The sequence below is a fragment of the Xiphophorus hellerii genome, chromosome 3 (genome assembly GCF_003331165.1).
Source record: "Xiphophorus hellerii strain 12219 chromosome 3, Xiphophorus_hellerii-4.1, whole genome shotgun sequence".
In the NCBI taxonomy this organism is placed as follows: Eukaryota; Metazoa; Chordata; class Actinopteri; order Cyprinodontiformes; family Poeciliidae; genus Xiphophorus; species Xiphophorus hellerii.
The window spans coordinates 11,614,657-11,630,285 of record NC_045674.1 but is presented as its reverse complement, the minus strand read 5'-3'; the positions used below and the strand labels follow the sequence as shown (position 1 = coordinate 11,630,285).

General features: G+C 37.7%; 3 protein-coding genes across 3 annotated transcripts; 1 reads left to right on the top strand and 2 right to left on the bottom strand.

Annotated features, from left to right (window-relative positions):
* Positions 1-2,383: 2,383 nt before the first annotated feature.
* Positions 2,384-6,830, bottom strand: pafah1b3 (platelet-activating factor acetylhydrolase, isoform Ib, gamma subunit). The gene is made up of 5 exons (XM_032558094.1): positions 6,414-6,830; positions 6,004-6,093; positions 5,135-5,251; positions 4,855-4,977; positions 2,384-3,993 (listed from the first exon to the last, which is right to left on the bottom strand). The coding sequence occupies exons 1-5, from the start codon at positions 6,492-6,494 to the stop codon at positions 3,733-3,735; spliced, it is 672 nt and encodes a 223-aa protein (XP_032413985.1). The 5' UTR covers positions 6,495-6,830; the 3' UTR covers positions 2,384-3,732.
* A 141-nt stretch (positions 6,831-6,971) lies between these two features.
* On the top strand, positions 6,972-12,556 carry prr19 (proline rich 19). Its single transcript, XM_032558091.1, has 4 exons — positions 6,972-7,176; positions 9,324-10,561; positions 11,159-11,235; positions 11,490-12,556. The coding sequence occupies exons 2-4, from the start codon at positions 9,337-9,339 to the stop codon at positions 12,102-12,104; spliced, it is 1,917 nt and encodes a 638-aa protein (XP_032413982.1). The 5' UTR covers positions 6,972-7,176; positions 9,324-9,336; the 3' UTR covers positions 12,105-12,556.
* On the bottom strand, positions 12,291-15,602 carry tlr21 (toll-like receptor 21). The gene has a single exon (XM_032558090.1). The coding sequence runs from the start codon at positions 15,574-15,576 to the stop codon at positions 12,640-12,642; it is 2,937 nt and encodes a 978-aa protein (XP_032413981.1). The 5' UTR covers positions 15,577-15,602; the 3' UTR covers positions 12,291-12,639.
* Positions 15,603-15,629: the final 27 nt, after the last annotated feature.

The window sequence follows — 15,629 nt, the reverse complement described above, 5'->3', positions numbered from 1 at the left end:
TTGCACTGGTCCCCTAGTTTTTACAACAAATAAATGAATAGAGAAAAAAAAAAGTTATTTATTTGTGGGATATTTAAAATCATGCACTTTATTTTGTGTTTATACAAAACTGTGAGGAACTCACATTGTCCACGGTCGTACTGGCAAATTGTTTTTTCTGACCCGTTTCCTGTTGCAGCAGCTGGAGGGGAAAAGAAGAAAGGTGAACGGATTAGGCTAACATACTTTTTTTATTTGTAGTATCAGTCTTCAATAATAGACTTGTCTCACTTTTACAGCGACAGTTTCTTTTCTTGGGATTTTTGGCGTGGGTTGAACGTGAAGTTATCTTATGGAGTCCATCAGGAAATACTGTAACAAATAAAAATGCAAAGTAAAGTAAAAGAGAAATTGAGTTTTTTAATTACTGACTTGTTTGGAAAAAATATCAACTCTGCATACCGTCAGTATTTGGCCCATCAACCAGCGACTCTTCCTTAATCTTAGAAAGACCTAGGAAGAGAAAAGATATCTATAAAGTAAAAATAAAGCATCAAAACATCTCACAAGAACACAACCAACATTTGAAAGGACTATAAATTTACATATACAGTATAAAGATACAGTACCTTGGCCATAGTCAATCAGAATGAGCAATCCAAGCCCAAGCAGCAAAATCTGTTGTGGCCCCATGTTGTTGTGAAGTCAGGATCTTCAGTTTGTTCAGTAAAAGAAATCCGGCTCTTGCTCTTAACTACAGTTTCAGGAAGGCAAATAAGAGTCACAGCAGTTCACCTGGCTCCTTATAAAGGTTGGTGTTTGTGTCTGAAATCATATCCGCAGCACATTCATCCTCAGCCAGCAGGACGAAGCCTGTCCCACCCATCATTTTTTGAGAAGGGACGTGAACACTTGCCAAGAAATCTTATCTGGTTTGAGTAATAGCTTGTAGCTGTGAGAAAATAGCAGCTTAAACTGACCTGAAATACGAAACCTTGGAATTTGTTCATTAAAAGTTTAACATGTGATCATATTACTTTTGATCTTTGGGTGTTGAAATCATTGATTATAAATTACATTAGTGTGTGCTCTTCTTACTTGTTTATTTTTGAGACTTGCTTTCAAGCGTCATGAAAAAATCATCAGCTTTAGGATACAACTTAAATTTGATCATGGTTTCAGATCCAGCAGTCACCATGTCAGCTGACTGAAGTCGGCCGATGGATTAACCGCTGTCATGTAAATCTGACATGGACTTACTGTTATTGAAGTATTGAATTCAAGCTTATGCTTCATTTAATCAGTTAGAATTTCAATAATTTTAGCATTATTTTACAGTGTGGAATAAAATTGTCCTTGATTTCTATATCTTGTTATGTTTTGCTGTTATATCAAAAGACATTGGTTAACATTTTCAGCCAAAGTTATTAAAACCTGTTGGGGAGGTTTTAAAGGACCCCCGTTCTGGACTTCTGGGTCACTTTAATGCATAAACATGTTTTAAACTGAACCACACAACTAAACTTTTGGCTGTTGCTCACGGTGACTATCCAGCTGAAAGGTGAACCTCGGCCATAGTCCCTACTCCTTTGTACACTGCAAGTGTTTTTCCATGTTCCCCTGTATTCTGTCCAGTTTTCCTTTCACTTCTGAAGAAAAGCCTCGACATTTCCACCAGTTCGCCCTAAATACGGTGTTTTGTTACTGTAATGTTTATATTTGATCTCTCTATTCCCAACTGGATCTTCACAGGTGAACCATTATGTCTTGTTGATTTGCAGTTGTCCCATACTCCATTTTCAGAGGATTGAACGGAGCTCTATTAAGTTTTTAAACTTGAGATATTATTTAACCCTGCTTTAAACTTACTACAACTTTCTCCCTGACCTGTTCAGTTTGTTCTCTAATGTTCTGTAAAAGAAATTTGGAGGACTTTATGGAAAAACTGGATTAATAATGAGATTCAATTACAAATGGATGCTATTAGTGTTAATTAATAAGATCACTAATGTAGAAAAAACAAAACAAAAAAAACAGTTGCACTGGATTTCATATGTGGGTAAAACATAAATGGCCCTTGCCATCCAGTATATATGCAACATTTTTGGCATTTGTGCAAAATGTTAAAAGAATGAAGTTTATAGTGTGGATTTTTGAGATATGTAGCTGACAGAGCATAAATTGTTCTTGTTTTCAGAAATGTAAATATCTCTTTAAAACCGTGTCCTGGGAAAAGAACAAACCTGTGCAAGCAAAAGTGTTTGGTCGTATGTGTACTCTTGCTGAACCTAATGGTTAGCAATCAATCTTAAAGACATTAAAATGTACTGCAGCTTTGCTTCAGTAGCAGAATGTCAGTTTCAACAAAAAGGGATCAGATAAAATCAGTCAGCTGACACTGAAACCGTTTTGTTTGGAAATTTAATGCATTTCTTTCATCACTTGCAGTTTCTCATCCTTGACCATCTCAAGTTTCCGTGGCACCTTGCTTATCCAAGCAGCTCCCAAGCATCATAGTATGAAGTAAAGCATCTTAAACGGCTGAGTGAGCCATTATGTTGCAGAAAAGTTCAAATTTGAAGCACAAGCAACTAGATGAGTCTAATACATTTATGATCACAAGAAATACACAGCCACTACCATGGAACTCTACTGCCATTACAATATGTGAGGAGAAAAAGGTATAAAGGCAAAGAGGTAATGTGACATGATGTAAAATAAACTGACTGGTAAACTATTCGCCACATAGACAAAAACAACTTTTTGTTCATTGGACTTAACATATACAAAAGGAAAATAAAATCACAGTAAAGATACAGACATTTTTAAAGCATTGTCTGATTTTGCATCATGAATGATGGTTGTTTTCCAGTTTGTTTCTAGAAACTTTCATCAAGATTCTTGGTTCACCATGAAGAAAAGCCATCTTCAATGCTTCGTATACCACCTCAGCTTTTCCTACCACGAAGAGCAAAATCAAATCAAAAAAGAAAATAAAATAAAACCAACCCATAGAAATTACTGATACAAAGAAACAATAGGTCAAGTGAGAGGGTTCGCTGTTTCTAGCATGCATGCAAATTCTGGCACAAATCTGAGGGCTTTCAAACCATTTTCCAACTGGGCATTGATCCAGTTCCGTCAGAAAGGCAGTGTAGTAGTGAAATATTTAATTCATTAATCCCTCAGAAAATTAGCAGGTTCACGGAGCAAAAGGATGAGATGTGCAACATTTATTCGTAGACAAGGTTTTTTCAATTACTCTGCAGTGTAATGTTTTGACCTGAAGAATGAATTCCAATGGAAAGTTGACACATAATTCTAATGTCTTGTCAGAGAAATCGAGGTTGTGAATTTATCAGATTTTCTTTTACCAGTGCTGTGTGGAGATGCCTTCATCATATTCATCTGTGTATTTTGTAACAGTGAAAATTATAAATTTCATGCAAAGAAAACCTAAAAGAGATGGAATACGAAGCTATAGGGGTCAAGAAGGACACTGTCTCTCTATAATACAACACATCTCATCTTTGTATTGTAAACACAAAAAAAAAACCTTATGGTCCGCTTATCAATAACAGTGGTCACCAACCCTGGTTATAGAGATCTGGTTTATACAGATTAAACGATGCTCTTAGCCCTTATAATTAGCTGATTCTATCCAACATCCAAAGCCTTATAAAGCTGAGGGCAGTGCTCTCTGAAAACAGGGACGAAGACCACTGTGGTAGTGTACGCTTCTAAGCCGGATACTCAGTTCTCTGCTGGTTTGTCTAACAGAGACTTGATTTGAGCATGAAGGGGTTCACACACAGCCTGGTATCCATGAGCAGTCAGGTGAAGGTAGTCATACATATCCTGATGGGAGATGCTTCCATCCGAAAGGACAAAACCTGGATCCACGTTAAAGAAGGAGGCGTGGGACAGAGACGATAAGGCATCCTGGACTAGCTTGTTCACCTCGGCGTTTCGCTGTCGTAGAGGGTTTGGCATTCTACCTCTGGGAAGTACACCCTGCAAAAAAGACGGTGTAATTTCCTGAGCAACTGTAGATACATAGATATATAGACTTATTATATTTACATGTCAAGAAGTCTGAACGAAAGTTGCATCTATACACAGCATTAATTTCCACTTCGAACAAATACATGTTCGAAGTACAACAATGATATCCAGACATCTAATACAATTGTCACATAACATTTCAACTATGTAGGAGAGTGTTTTCATGTCTTAAAATGACAGTGTATTAAAAAAAATTAAATGTTTACACACCACCTATCTAGTCTGACTGTGGTTGGTTCTATTCTGCAAAGAAGAATCAGAAAAAATTACACTCCACAGACGTACGGAAACGTAGAAATATATCCTGAATACTTGCAAGGGGTTTACACATATGCTGGACACCCTTTTAGATTTAATTGTAAAAGACTTTAGGAACCACACTGTTTTATGCTTCCTCTTCGCATTGGTGTGCTGCTTTGGGTTGGTCAATCACCTAAAATTTCCAAAAAATACACTAACGTCTGTGGTTGTAATGTGACAAAGTGTAGAAAAGTTCATGATGTATGAATACTCTTGCAACACACTGCCCTTGAGTACATATAACATGGGAGACCTAAAAGTTTAAAAGGCTGTGAAGCATGCATTCTCTTGACATATTTTCAACTCCCTCTCCAAAACAAGTCCAGTGTTAAGCCACACCGTCTCCAGGAAACTGATGTTTTCAATAATTGAGAAAGCTGAGATGTGACTAAAAAGGTGACATAACTTTATAGTTTGATGGTTGTGTGAACTTCATTTGTTTCTTTTCTCCAGACATGAAGGTAAGTTGATTAAACACCTCTTAAAAGGCATTTATCTGGACAAACTTACAAGTACAAGCGTGTGGGCGTTGGGGAGCTTGTTGTGGATGAGTTGGACAATCTCCATGATTCCACTGGCAATCTGTTCAGCTGTGTGACCGTGATTGTTCGTGCCAACCCACAGCACCACGACCTGGAGCAACAAAAAAGAGACAGAAAACAAAAGGCTGAGCACATGCCACTGATAGTCTGGCGTCATTGTACCTGGAGGTTGGAAATGGAGCACAAGCAGTCTTTTGTGAGCAAAAACAATCAAGCTCATGTTTTCTATATCTGCCAGGGTTCTCAACCTTTGGGCTGATGTTATCCAGTTCGCCATTGCTCAGTCTCCACAGCACATGCTGCGTTGCATCTCCACCGATTCCGAAGTTAAGGCAATGGAGAGGAGAGAACAGCTGCCGCCATATCTGTAGAAAACATATGGGAATTTATCAAAATAGACTTGTCTTTTTTTTTTCTTTTACTTTATGTATCTTGGTTTACAGTTATATCAGGCACACAAGTTTAGAAACTTTCATTTTAAGGTGCTAAAATGACCACTAAATGTAGTGTGCTCATAAATAGCAGCTTTGTAATACGTAAAATAAAATTTTGGGGCAGGTTCAAACAAATTAAATGAGCTTAAATGTACATTTTTTATATAAATTGTAATTTTTCAGGTTTTTACTTCAGCTGTTTATCAATGAGGGTTCTTCTCCGGCCTTGGGTTTGTCTTCTTTAGAATAAACACTGCTTTGTCTAGAGAAATCAGGTGATTGGTTAAAGCCCTGCAGAATCTACAACTTCTTCACATGAAAAGGTCTATTATATCACTGTTTACACAGACACTCTCTTTTGACTCATTGTCCATTTGTACTTTAATCTTTGCATAGTAAGATGTATTAAATCTGTCTTAATCTGACAGAATAGTCTTTTATATTTCTGCTATACTATGAATAAGCACAAGTTATCTACAGCTACAGGAAGGTAGACATGTCCAGGGATCCTGCATTCAAGTGTGTTTCTTTTCTTACAGTGTTCTCTTTCTCTATTTAATTGATCCGTTTTGTTTTAATTTCACTACAAAAACAAGTGAGCACACAAGCATTCAGCGCAATTACACATTTTTGAAATTCTAATTTAAGGTAGAACTGTGGATGAATGTGTCCTGTGATGTTACCCCAAACTGATGCATGAGCTGAACAAGAGAGTCTCCCACAAACACGACATCTGGCTCTCTCTCTTTGCACTCAGAAACAAAGCGGACGTGCTACAAGGAGAAAATATATGTATAATTCGTTTACTCATACAACCGTCAAAGTTATGCAAACTATAAATGATAAAACACAAACAAACAAAAGAAAAACAAAAGAGCAAAATAGCATATGTGGTTATACTTTGGGAGTTTGAGGGTAATTGCTTGGAATAAGACTGGAGTAATGGATGAAAAATCTCAGCAGATTAACTAGTAGATAATTGAAATCCAGCATTGATAAAGGATCGCATTTTCCTTTATTTACATTATTTTATATGCATATAATCGAAATAAACAAGTAACTCAATCCTCACGATGGTCACGTTGTCACATACCTGAGACATCCACCGTCCATCTCCCTGACTGTCTTCACAGGGAGTGGGTGTGGCGGCTGGGTTTGAGGCTTCTGCGCTCATATTTTTGGTTTTTACCTTTCTTACAACGCGGGCACGTAGCGTTTTGTTTCTGTTTTGTCAACACAACGCACGCCAGTCAGCTAAGCGCCAACCGCTGTATGCTACAGAAACCTATGGAGGCTGACAGAATTAGCCACAGTAGCTAGCCTACTTGGTAGAGTACAAACAGATGCAGCTTAAAACATAAAAGGTCAGGCACTGAATATGTAAAAAGGCTGTTGTGTGCAGAATGGAGTGCGCAAGAGTTTTAAATAACCCTTACATTCAGAAATAATGATTTAAAATTGCTAACATTAAATAAAAAATATCGATATCTTCCAGTTCCGTTACAGGAAGTCAATTTTTACTGTGTGTGCCTGAACCATTGTCCCCAAAGAGCGACAACATCAATATTTCCACGCATTTTCAATTTTAATTTTAATAGTACGGTCAAGAAGTGTTTTGAGTTTAATACTGGCATGGGGTTTGTTAAAAATTAGCAAAAATATACACCGTTTAAACGAAAAATATGATTAGTAATTAGACAAAACTACCCATCGTTTGTCAAAAATGGTTTCGCCCTTCTAGTCGTCGTTCGAGGGTGTCAGTACTGCGCCGCTGGGCTGCGCAAAGAAACGCAGATTCGGTGTGTTGCCAAGCAACGAAAGATTCAAGGGCGAGGAAAAATAACCGGACCATTTCGGTAAGGCACAAGTGTTGTCTAAACACTTTTTTGTTACTGTATAACACTACCTTTCATCTTCTCTAGTCACTAAATATTAACCTAAATTTAAAGCAAATTTATTCGTTTTTATGTATGTGTGCCTGTTTAGTTTTTTAGAATCCACAGCAGCTATTTCATTCAGATTTGATTTAGATTAGGTTACACCTGTTGGTTGACGTTACCAGCTGGCTAACCGTTGTTAACTGATTGGACGATTCCAGAAATAAGGGTTTATTAAATGTATGAGCCCACAAATGCTGTCAGACCTGATATAATTAGTGTGGAAACTCTTTGTCACATATGCATGTCAGTTTGACACAGGGTTATGGATTTCCTGTTTCTGTTGTAGTTTGTATTTCCTATAACTCGCACTTGGCGACTCATTTTCTTATAAGTAGTTGGTGCTGCTGCTGTTGTTGTGCTTTAGGTGGCCTTTGCTTAGCTTCCTATCTATCATGCAGGGTTATTAAAAATTATATACACTTGGCTCTACTTCATGATTTTATAACATTACCAAAAATAACATGTCCTAATTCAAGTTTGAAGAAAAACTCAATGGTGCTTAACACCATTGAGTTTGTCACCTTAAAAGGACTTTGTCTGCTCCATCTCAAGGTAGTTACTTGTGATTTCTGGCAGGATTGGACTTGATTATTGTGGACCTTTTCCAAAGTAACCTGAAGAGATGTTACTCAAATCTCTATGAGAAGGATGCCATCTGTGAAAGTTGTGGTTTACATCAGTAGCTGCAGATAGATTCTTAGAATTTACACTTGTGCACAGTTAATTTCCCCTAAATGTACAACTGTTGTTTTAAAATGCTAGAACACCCTGTCAGCTTTATTTAGGGGGCAGTCGTCCCCAAAAGTTTTGAAATGGACAAAAATGTAGTTTTTTGTTGTTGTACAGAGTTTATTTCTTTACATTTATTTGCAATATTTGCCAGATGTTTGTATGATACATTGAAGTTAATACGCATTTAAGCAATTAATGAAGGCATTCATTGAATAGTAAATCACATTACTAGAGTGCTAAGAGTTTCTGAAAAGTGGGATATGGACATGAACCGGGATTTTAATGCTTTGGTCCCAAAGCCTCTTATTTCTTACTTTAGTTTTGAGGCTGATTCCATTTTTGTACAGTGAAAAGCATTGCTCATCGCCAGAATTGGTCCTGAATTGTCTGACGTACATGAAATCTACGTCTATGTTCCGCTTCTGGAACATAGTTTGATACTATTTTTAATTAATGCAGGATTTTTAGGCAATTTATGAGTGGTTTTTGGATGAATCACTGTCAGCATTAGATGACTTTTTTCTTCTCCAGACAGTCTTATTTCTACATGTTTGTTTTTTTTTAATGAAGAATGCTTTTACTCTAATCATCTTGCACCCCAACCCTGAATGTGATTGGTCCTTAATGCTTTTCTTGAGGAAGATGGCTTCTTTGCTGCTCCTTTAGTAGTTCTAGAAACACTCCCACCTTCCAGATGTCATTCCCAAGCAAGTTCTGCACTGTTGACAACCTGATCTGTTTGCTGAATCCCTTTGGTGTTTGGAGATAGTCCTGAAAATTGTTGAACTTTCTTTGGTACCCTGAAACATTATTTTCAGCAAATCAATCTCTTCTTGCTTGTTGAGCCCTTTTGATGTAAAGCAATGAGGACAGAAAGTTTTTCATTGGGGGAAACTGCTGCTGACATAAATTTTAAGCAAATATCACACTCTTAGTATCAGTTGTGCTGTTCTTATTAATACAACTTCCCCAAGCTTCCCTTAAAATCAATGAAATAGGGGATTTCAAGTTGGTTGTTTTGGTGTAGCATGAAATTCAGTCATATTCAATAAATTAGACCAGTTTTGATAAGTTAATTTATTTTAGGGTTAGTAAACGTCGTAAACAAATAGCATCATAAAGACAAAGGAACATGGCAAAAGTTTAAAGCAGTGTTAGGTTATAAAACAATCTCTCAACTTTTGAACATCTCACAAAGCACTGTTCAATCCCTTGTCTGAAAGTGTATTACATGACTGCAGACTTAACAAGAAATGGCCACGTCATCTCAGCTGCAGTTACCCTGAGGAGACAAACATTTTCATTTATCAGTTTATGTCATCTTTCCACAGATCCCCTTGCAGCATGAGCCACGTATGTGGCAGGTCTTCATCAGAAAAAAATTACTTCTACAACAATCAGTCAAAAGCAACAGATAAAAAGTGTTGTTGTGTCACCGCACTGACTGGGGACTCAAAATATTCTAACCATGACAGAGACAAGCGGCACAAAAAAAAACGCCTTAGGACCCGCAAGGAGAGAGGTCGGAGGAGGGCTGACAGGAGAGACACCTCAAAAAACAAGTCACACCACCATCACTGTTTTTCCCAAAGCAAGACAAAATTGACATTTTACCCAAACAATCACCACAGTTGTCATTTACACACAAGGAAAAATGCACAAATTTTAAGCATTGTTCCTGTTACACAGGAGCCGAGTATCATCACAGCAAGCCGCCTCTTAGGACATCATGGTCTCTTCAACCATGAGGTGAAGTCCATCAGTATTGAACGTCTGCTAAGTGAGCAGAGCAAACTTGAACAAAATGAAGAAAAAACAAATGAGGAGAACAATAACACCCCCTATTTATCATCATCACCTCATAATCCCATTCTGCTCTCCAGTTATGGTTTGCTGGGTGCTGATGCTGATGTACCAGTTAAAAAGAAACCAAAGACTGCTACAAAGACCCATGATGACTCCCAAGATATTGAAATGAAGAACCTGCAGTTCAGCAATCCAGGGGCAGATATCACATCCAGTCAGAGACTTCAGCAACAACTTCCCACTTCTTGTGAAAGTTTTAAAAGCACCAACCAATCTAAAAACCGCTTCCAGACAACAAAGACCAAACACACAGACAGTTGTATGTCTGGAATGGACAAATCCTTACAACCAAAGCCTCTTGATACTAGAGATAAAATTAAGACCCTGAACAAAACAATAAATGAAGACCAGGACTCTTCATCTCAAACAGATTGTTTAGTATCAAGTCCACAACATGTTACCTCACTCTCTGCTGACAACTTTGACCAACAGAACTTACACCAAGATCCAGACCACGTATGGAAGACCACACATGAAGTGGCAGAACTTTTGAGTGAATGGCTGGATCTTCCAGTTCCAAACAGGAGAAACTTATCGTCAGAAACCAGGGAGGTGTTACTAAAAGCCCTGCAAGAGAGACATGGGCCCCACCTACAATCAAATCTCCAGGAGATGCATCAATTGCTTAGATTTTATAAAGATCCTTCACAGGCCTCAATTGAGCAAGAACACATGATGGGGGACAACACGCTTTGTCCTACAGGTAAAAAGAATTAACATTTACTTAATTTTTATGTTTATCATTTAACTTTCTAAAAAAAATAGTAGTTCATAGTTTGACCCTTTAATTCTGATCACGTCATCAGTTTGGTGGCTTTTTAAAACAGAAATATTTGGTCATCTTACTCTTCATGTTCATACTATGGCAATCTTTGGCCTTGAACAGTATCGTTACATAATGATATGCTCTGTGGTGAGCAATCATTAAAAATATCCTAAACCTTTTCATGGAAACACATCAATCAATCAATGAAGTAAAAAATATATTTTTTTCAAAGGTTTTCTTAATTATTTTTAAATTAGGTTTTAAATAGCCTACTATTTTGAAAGTAGGTTATTTAAAAGGCATTTATTTTGGGGCAAATGTAGTTGAAGAAAATATTAATCCAGTTTTTGGTTTTATTTATGACAGCTTCAAATGGTGTTGATGCTTCAACCAGGGTTGAAAATTATTTCATGTCGTGAGTTGTAGCTTAGCAACGGACACAATACATGTGCATAGTCACAGTTTGTCTTAAAAAGCAGTAGTATATACTTCTTGGATTTATAGCAGTTATTGAGTTTTGCTTCCCTCTTTCAGATGCATCTGTGAAAACCACAGGAAGTGAACATTTATGCTGGACATCCAGTCCTCAGACACGCAACAATCTACAACAGGTATAGATCTTAAAGCTACAGTCCTTATCATTACAAACACAGAGGTACAGCTCAATATTTATTATTGCTTCAGATTTATATATGTCAGACTGCATAACAAAGCAAAAACGTAGGATTGAGAGAACAAAACAAAGTGGGTATTTTCATCTTTAGACTTTTTCATACAAAACTTCATTTTAACTTTTTTTATTGCTATATTTCTTTAAATGTGTTTTAATATTAAACACTATATTCTCTGTTATTTTTTTATTAAGATTACTGAAGAGTTGGCAAACCCTGTGGACACCTTCGTCAAACCCTTGGATGAAACCTTTAAACCTGGTTTCTCTCCCTTTCTTCACATGGACTTTGAGCCTCCTGGAACCTCAGTGAGTTACTTGTTTGCTCACTCTCCCATATCATACCAAGTAGACAATGTCTCAGGGCCTGAACTCTGGGAAACCAACAAATGTAAAACTCAAGAGTCAGATTTGCTTGATTCATTTCAAAACAATTTTGTGAACCAAACTAGGAACTTGAGAGAGCGGCTCAGTGCTCAACAGCCACATCATAGCAACATCCAGCCTTTCTTTTCCCACCAAGTCAGACATTCAACAGACCTGCATGTTTTTCCCCAGGAACAGAACCCATCTAAAACTGACAGGTTTTATTTTGCTCCCTTCTTCCCATCAAAAAGTCACCGCCAACCGCAGAGTAATCACTTACAGGCTTTTGGTCAGTTTTCACCTGTTCACCAAAATTTCCGGCCCGATCCTACTGACATGATGCACTACCCCCCATCACACATGCTTGAAAGAAACCTGGCACCTACATCTTCATTCTTACCAAGTCCGGCGCACTGGTCTTTTCCTCCTATGAGACTATACTAATACGTGGTTAAGCTCTGAATGGACAACTGCCTGCTGACATTCCTCTCTGAGTTTTGTACCATCAAGACAAAGTATTCATGTGTGCTTACTTGAAGCAGTATTAAACTGAAAAAAACAATAGGTGTCATCAGAAACTATTTTGGTTCAATTTATGTTCATTAAAGGGAAACAACCAATTATGCATTGTTTGCATCTTTAGAACACCTTTTATTATGCTGAGTGCTACATTACAAATACATGCACAAAAGTGTACAATTCTCTAAGAAGTTTGAGTTTTTTTCTGGTTTAGAAAATGCTGTTTTGGAAGTTGTTTCTAAGTTGTTTCTCACTTGTTGTGACTGCCAAACAAGATGTACATTTGTGGAAAAACTGTATGACAGAATATCTGAGAATCTGTAATCTGTAAGAATATAAATGAACATAAAAATAAATTGATCATAACATGCTAAATACTATTGGTGTCTGGATAAAAAATAATTTATATACATTTACAATTGCATTACATATTTTGTGTCAATAAAGAAAGGGGACAGGTTTAAGGTTGCAAATAATCTTCATCGTCCGATAAGAGTTTCTTATAATTTCCTGTTTCATTGCTGGTTCGAGCAAAGTCTTCATCTGTGTCATTTTCTTCGGTTTCCAGTCTGTTGCCTGCTCTGATTGCCCTGCGTAACTGACTCCAGAACAGCTCTTGGGCCTGTGAGGGATCAGTGCAGTCAGGGCCAGGCCACTGAAGATAGGTCTTTTTCAACATAACTTTCCTCATGCGGTGGTAGGATGACAGCTGCCTCTCAGAAATTGGCTCCAGAAACACAAGCAGAAGGACGTCTCGGTGTTCATCGAAGAGCCTGTAACTTGCGAGCTGGATTTCCAGAGAGCACCACTCACTCTGGAGGAAGTTTTTGCTCACAACACAAATGGTTTTTCTGCTGCTGTACACTGCAGTGACGATGTTGTCCACAATGTAGCGACCCACCTCAAAGTCCCTGTGATGCAGGCAGAGCTTAAAAGACGATCCATTTCCCTCCAAGTTGGGCAACAACTGATTCATGACCCACTCCTCATCAGAGAAATTATAGGAGATGAAAGCATCATATGTGCACTTTTCCTCCTTCTCCCTGAGTCTGCTCCAGTGATCACTAAACCAGGAGCGGAACACATAGTAGCTGTACTTGATTTTCCAGTACAGTTTGACATAAAGTAAAGGAGAGACTGTAAATAGAAAGATCACAACTGCAGTGCTGAAAAACAGATACTTTCCTTGATCAATATAGCAAACCTTTGTATCAAAGTTGTGAAATTTGAATTTTTTATCCGCTTGACATTTCATTTCATAGAGATAGACTATCTGAACATTTGGGTTATTTACTGTGTAATTTTGCAGAAGGCTGTTTTTGCAGGTACAGCTAAGAGGGACATTACGCATGTCAAGATACTGGAGTTTAGGTAAACTCTCAAGAGCATCTACAGAAATGCTCTGCATCACATTACGATTTAGCTGAAGCATGCGTAGCTGTGTAAGATTCCCAAATACATCCTTGGAGAAGTTCTGAATTCCCATATTTTCTACAACCAACCTGGTCAAATTTCTGACATTCTTGAAGACTCCTGGTTTTAATTGGGCCACTCCAACACAACAGTTATCCAGTGTGAGGAATTTTAAGCTTGTCAGATCATCAAAAGCTTCGGGAGGAAGAAAATCTATTTTGTTGTTGGTGAGGTACAAAGATTGTAGCGAGTGGAGTCCTTTGAAAAAATTTTGAGGTAAAACAACAAGGCCATAATTTCTCTGGCTGTCCAGTTTCAGATCTCTGAGTTTGCGGAGTTTTACAAATGGTGAAATGACACTTTTTTTGTAGAAATGAATGAGATTTTTTTGTAAATCCAGCACTGTAAGTGTGTCTTGGAATGCACGGTAGAGTGACGAGTCAATTTGTTTCAGGTTGTTTCCATCTAGGTAGAATTTTGAAAGACTTTTTAACCCATCAAGGCCAGAAGAATGTATTTGGGTGATCTTATTACCTCCAAGGTCCAATGTAGTTAGATTTCTTAGGTTCATAAAAGTCCCATTAAATATGACAGAAATGCGATTGTTGCGTAGATTGAGTATTTGCAGGTTGTAATTATCTTTAAATGTGTCATTAAACAAATCAGTAAGGAGGTTATTGTCCAGTCGGAGGGTCTTAAGATTTTTCAGCCCTCTTAGGGCTTTGCGATGGAGAAAAGCAACATTATTTATGTTTAGCTGTAGCATCTCAATCTTTGGCATGTGACTGAAAGCATATCCATTGACTGAGAGGATGCGATTGTAACGGTAGCTCAGTTCTTTTAAGTTGTTAAAATGGGTCTTTTTACAGCTTTCGAGTGAAGTAATATGGTTGTGCTCCGCATTAAACTTCTTGATACTGACTTGTTTGCCTAAAAAGTCCAAGCAGTGTACTTTTTTCAGATCATTGTTGGATAAATCCAAAGCTCCAATGATCTTAGGGCAAACGGACATGGAAACATTTGTTGTATTATGAATGCCATTATGTGTTAAATCTATATTTTTAATCCAACTCAGCTTTCTTCTCAGCATTGTGCATAAATCCACAAGTAGACTGTCATTCTTTAGACCCATCCCTGAGAAAACAACATGACCTGCATTGATGTTGCTGATGTTTAAAAGCTCCACTGCCTTGACACTTGTTGACCGCAACTGGAGAATCTTTACGTTTCTCAAATCCACTCCTTCGAAAGCTGTCGTGGAAAGCTTTGAATTAAATGACAGATCAAGCACCTGGATGAATCTGAGGAGTGATGGATTACATCCCAAAGTATGCAGATTGTTTCTACATAGGTTTAAAACTCTGAGGGATTGTGGTAGAGATATATTTAAATCACTGAGTGAAGTCAAGTTGTTGGAGGAAAGATCTAAGATCGTTAGATTTGTTAGATGTGATACAGACTTCACAACTGCAGCAAAATGAGTAAGATTGTTATTCCTGAGATTTAAGGTTTTTAGATTAGCAGCATTGGAGAAAATGTCTTCAGGCAATACCTTTAAAACATTGTTTGTCAGCGAGAGGGTGGTGAGGTTATGCAGGTCCTCAAACAATGAAGGGCTGAGGTGTGACAAATTGTTAAAGGACAAATTTAGATGCTTAAGTTGATGCAGTGTCTGAAAAGCCAAAGGATCAATAGTATTCAGCTGGTTCTTATCCAAACTGAGATACTGCAAGTTTGGTAAATGAGCAAAGCTGTTGTTGGGAATGTTCTGCACAGGGTTGAAAGAAGCTGTGAGATTGACAGCGGATTCCGGGAGATCTTTTACTATATCAATTATTTTTGTGTTGTTTCGATTTTGGCATTTGAAACTTGTCAGGATATAGTATGGATCTGCAATGCAGCTTTTAAAGCTGTAGCTGCTGATGAGTTGAACTGCACACAGAAAAAGTCCAAGCAGCCCAAGCTGATAATTCAGAGTGGCCATTTTGTCTAGATGACATGGAGAAAAACAGACTTCAAAAGGTTTTGAACTTTGCC

Bases quoted from the DNA above. Each gene is read 5' to 3' on its own strand.
- pafah1b3 (XM_032558094.1), bottom strand. From the start codon at position 6,494: ATGAGCGCAGAAGCCTCAAACCCAGCCGCCACACCCACTCCCTGTGAA. The intron at 5,252-6,003 runs GTAACATCACAG...TGTTTTCTACAG, and splicing joins AGCTCATGCATCAGTTTGGG to ATATGGCGGCAGCTGTTCTC. The intron at 3,994-4,854 runs GTAAGTTTGTCC...TCTTTTTTGCAG, and splicing joins ACGCCCACACGCTTGTACTT to GGTGTACTTCCCAGAGGTAG.
- tlr21 (XM_032558090.1), bottom strand. From the start codon at position 15,576: ATGGCCACTCTGAATTATCAGCTTGGGCTGCTTGGACTTTTTCTGTGT.
- prr19 (XM_032558091.1), top strand. From the start codon at position 9,337: ATGAGCCACGTATGTGGCAGGTCTTCATCAGAAAAAAATTACTTCTAC. The intron at 10,562-11,158 runs GTAAAAAGAATT...TCCCTCTTTCAG, and splicing joins CAACACGCTTTGTCCTACAG to ATGCATCTGTGAAAACCACA. The intron at 11,236-11,489 runs GTATAGATCTTA...TTTTTTATTAAG, and splicing joins CACGCAACAATCTACAACAG to ATTACTGAAGAGTTGGCAAA.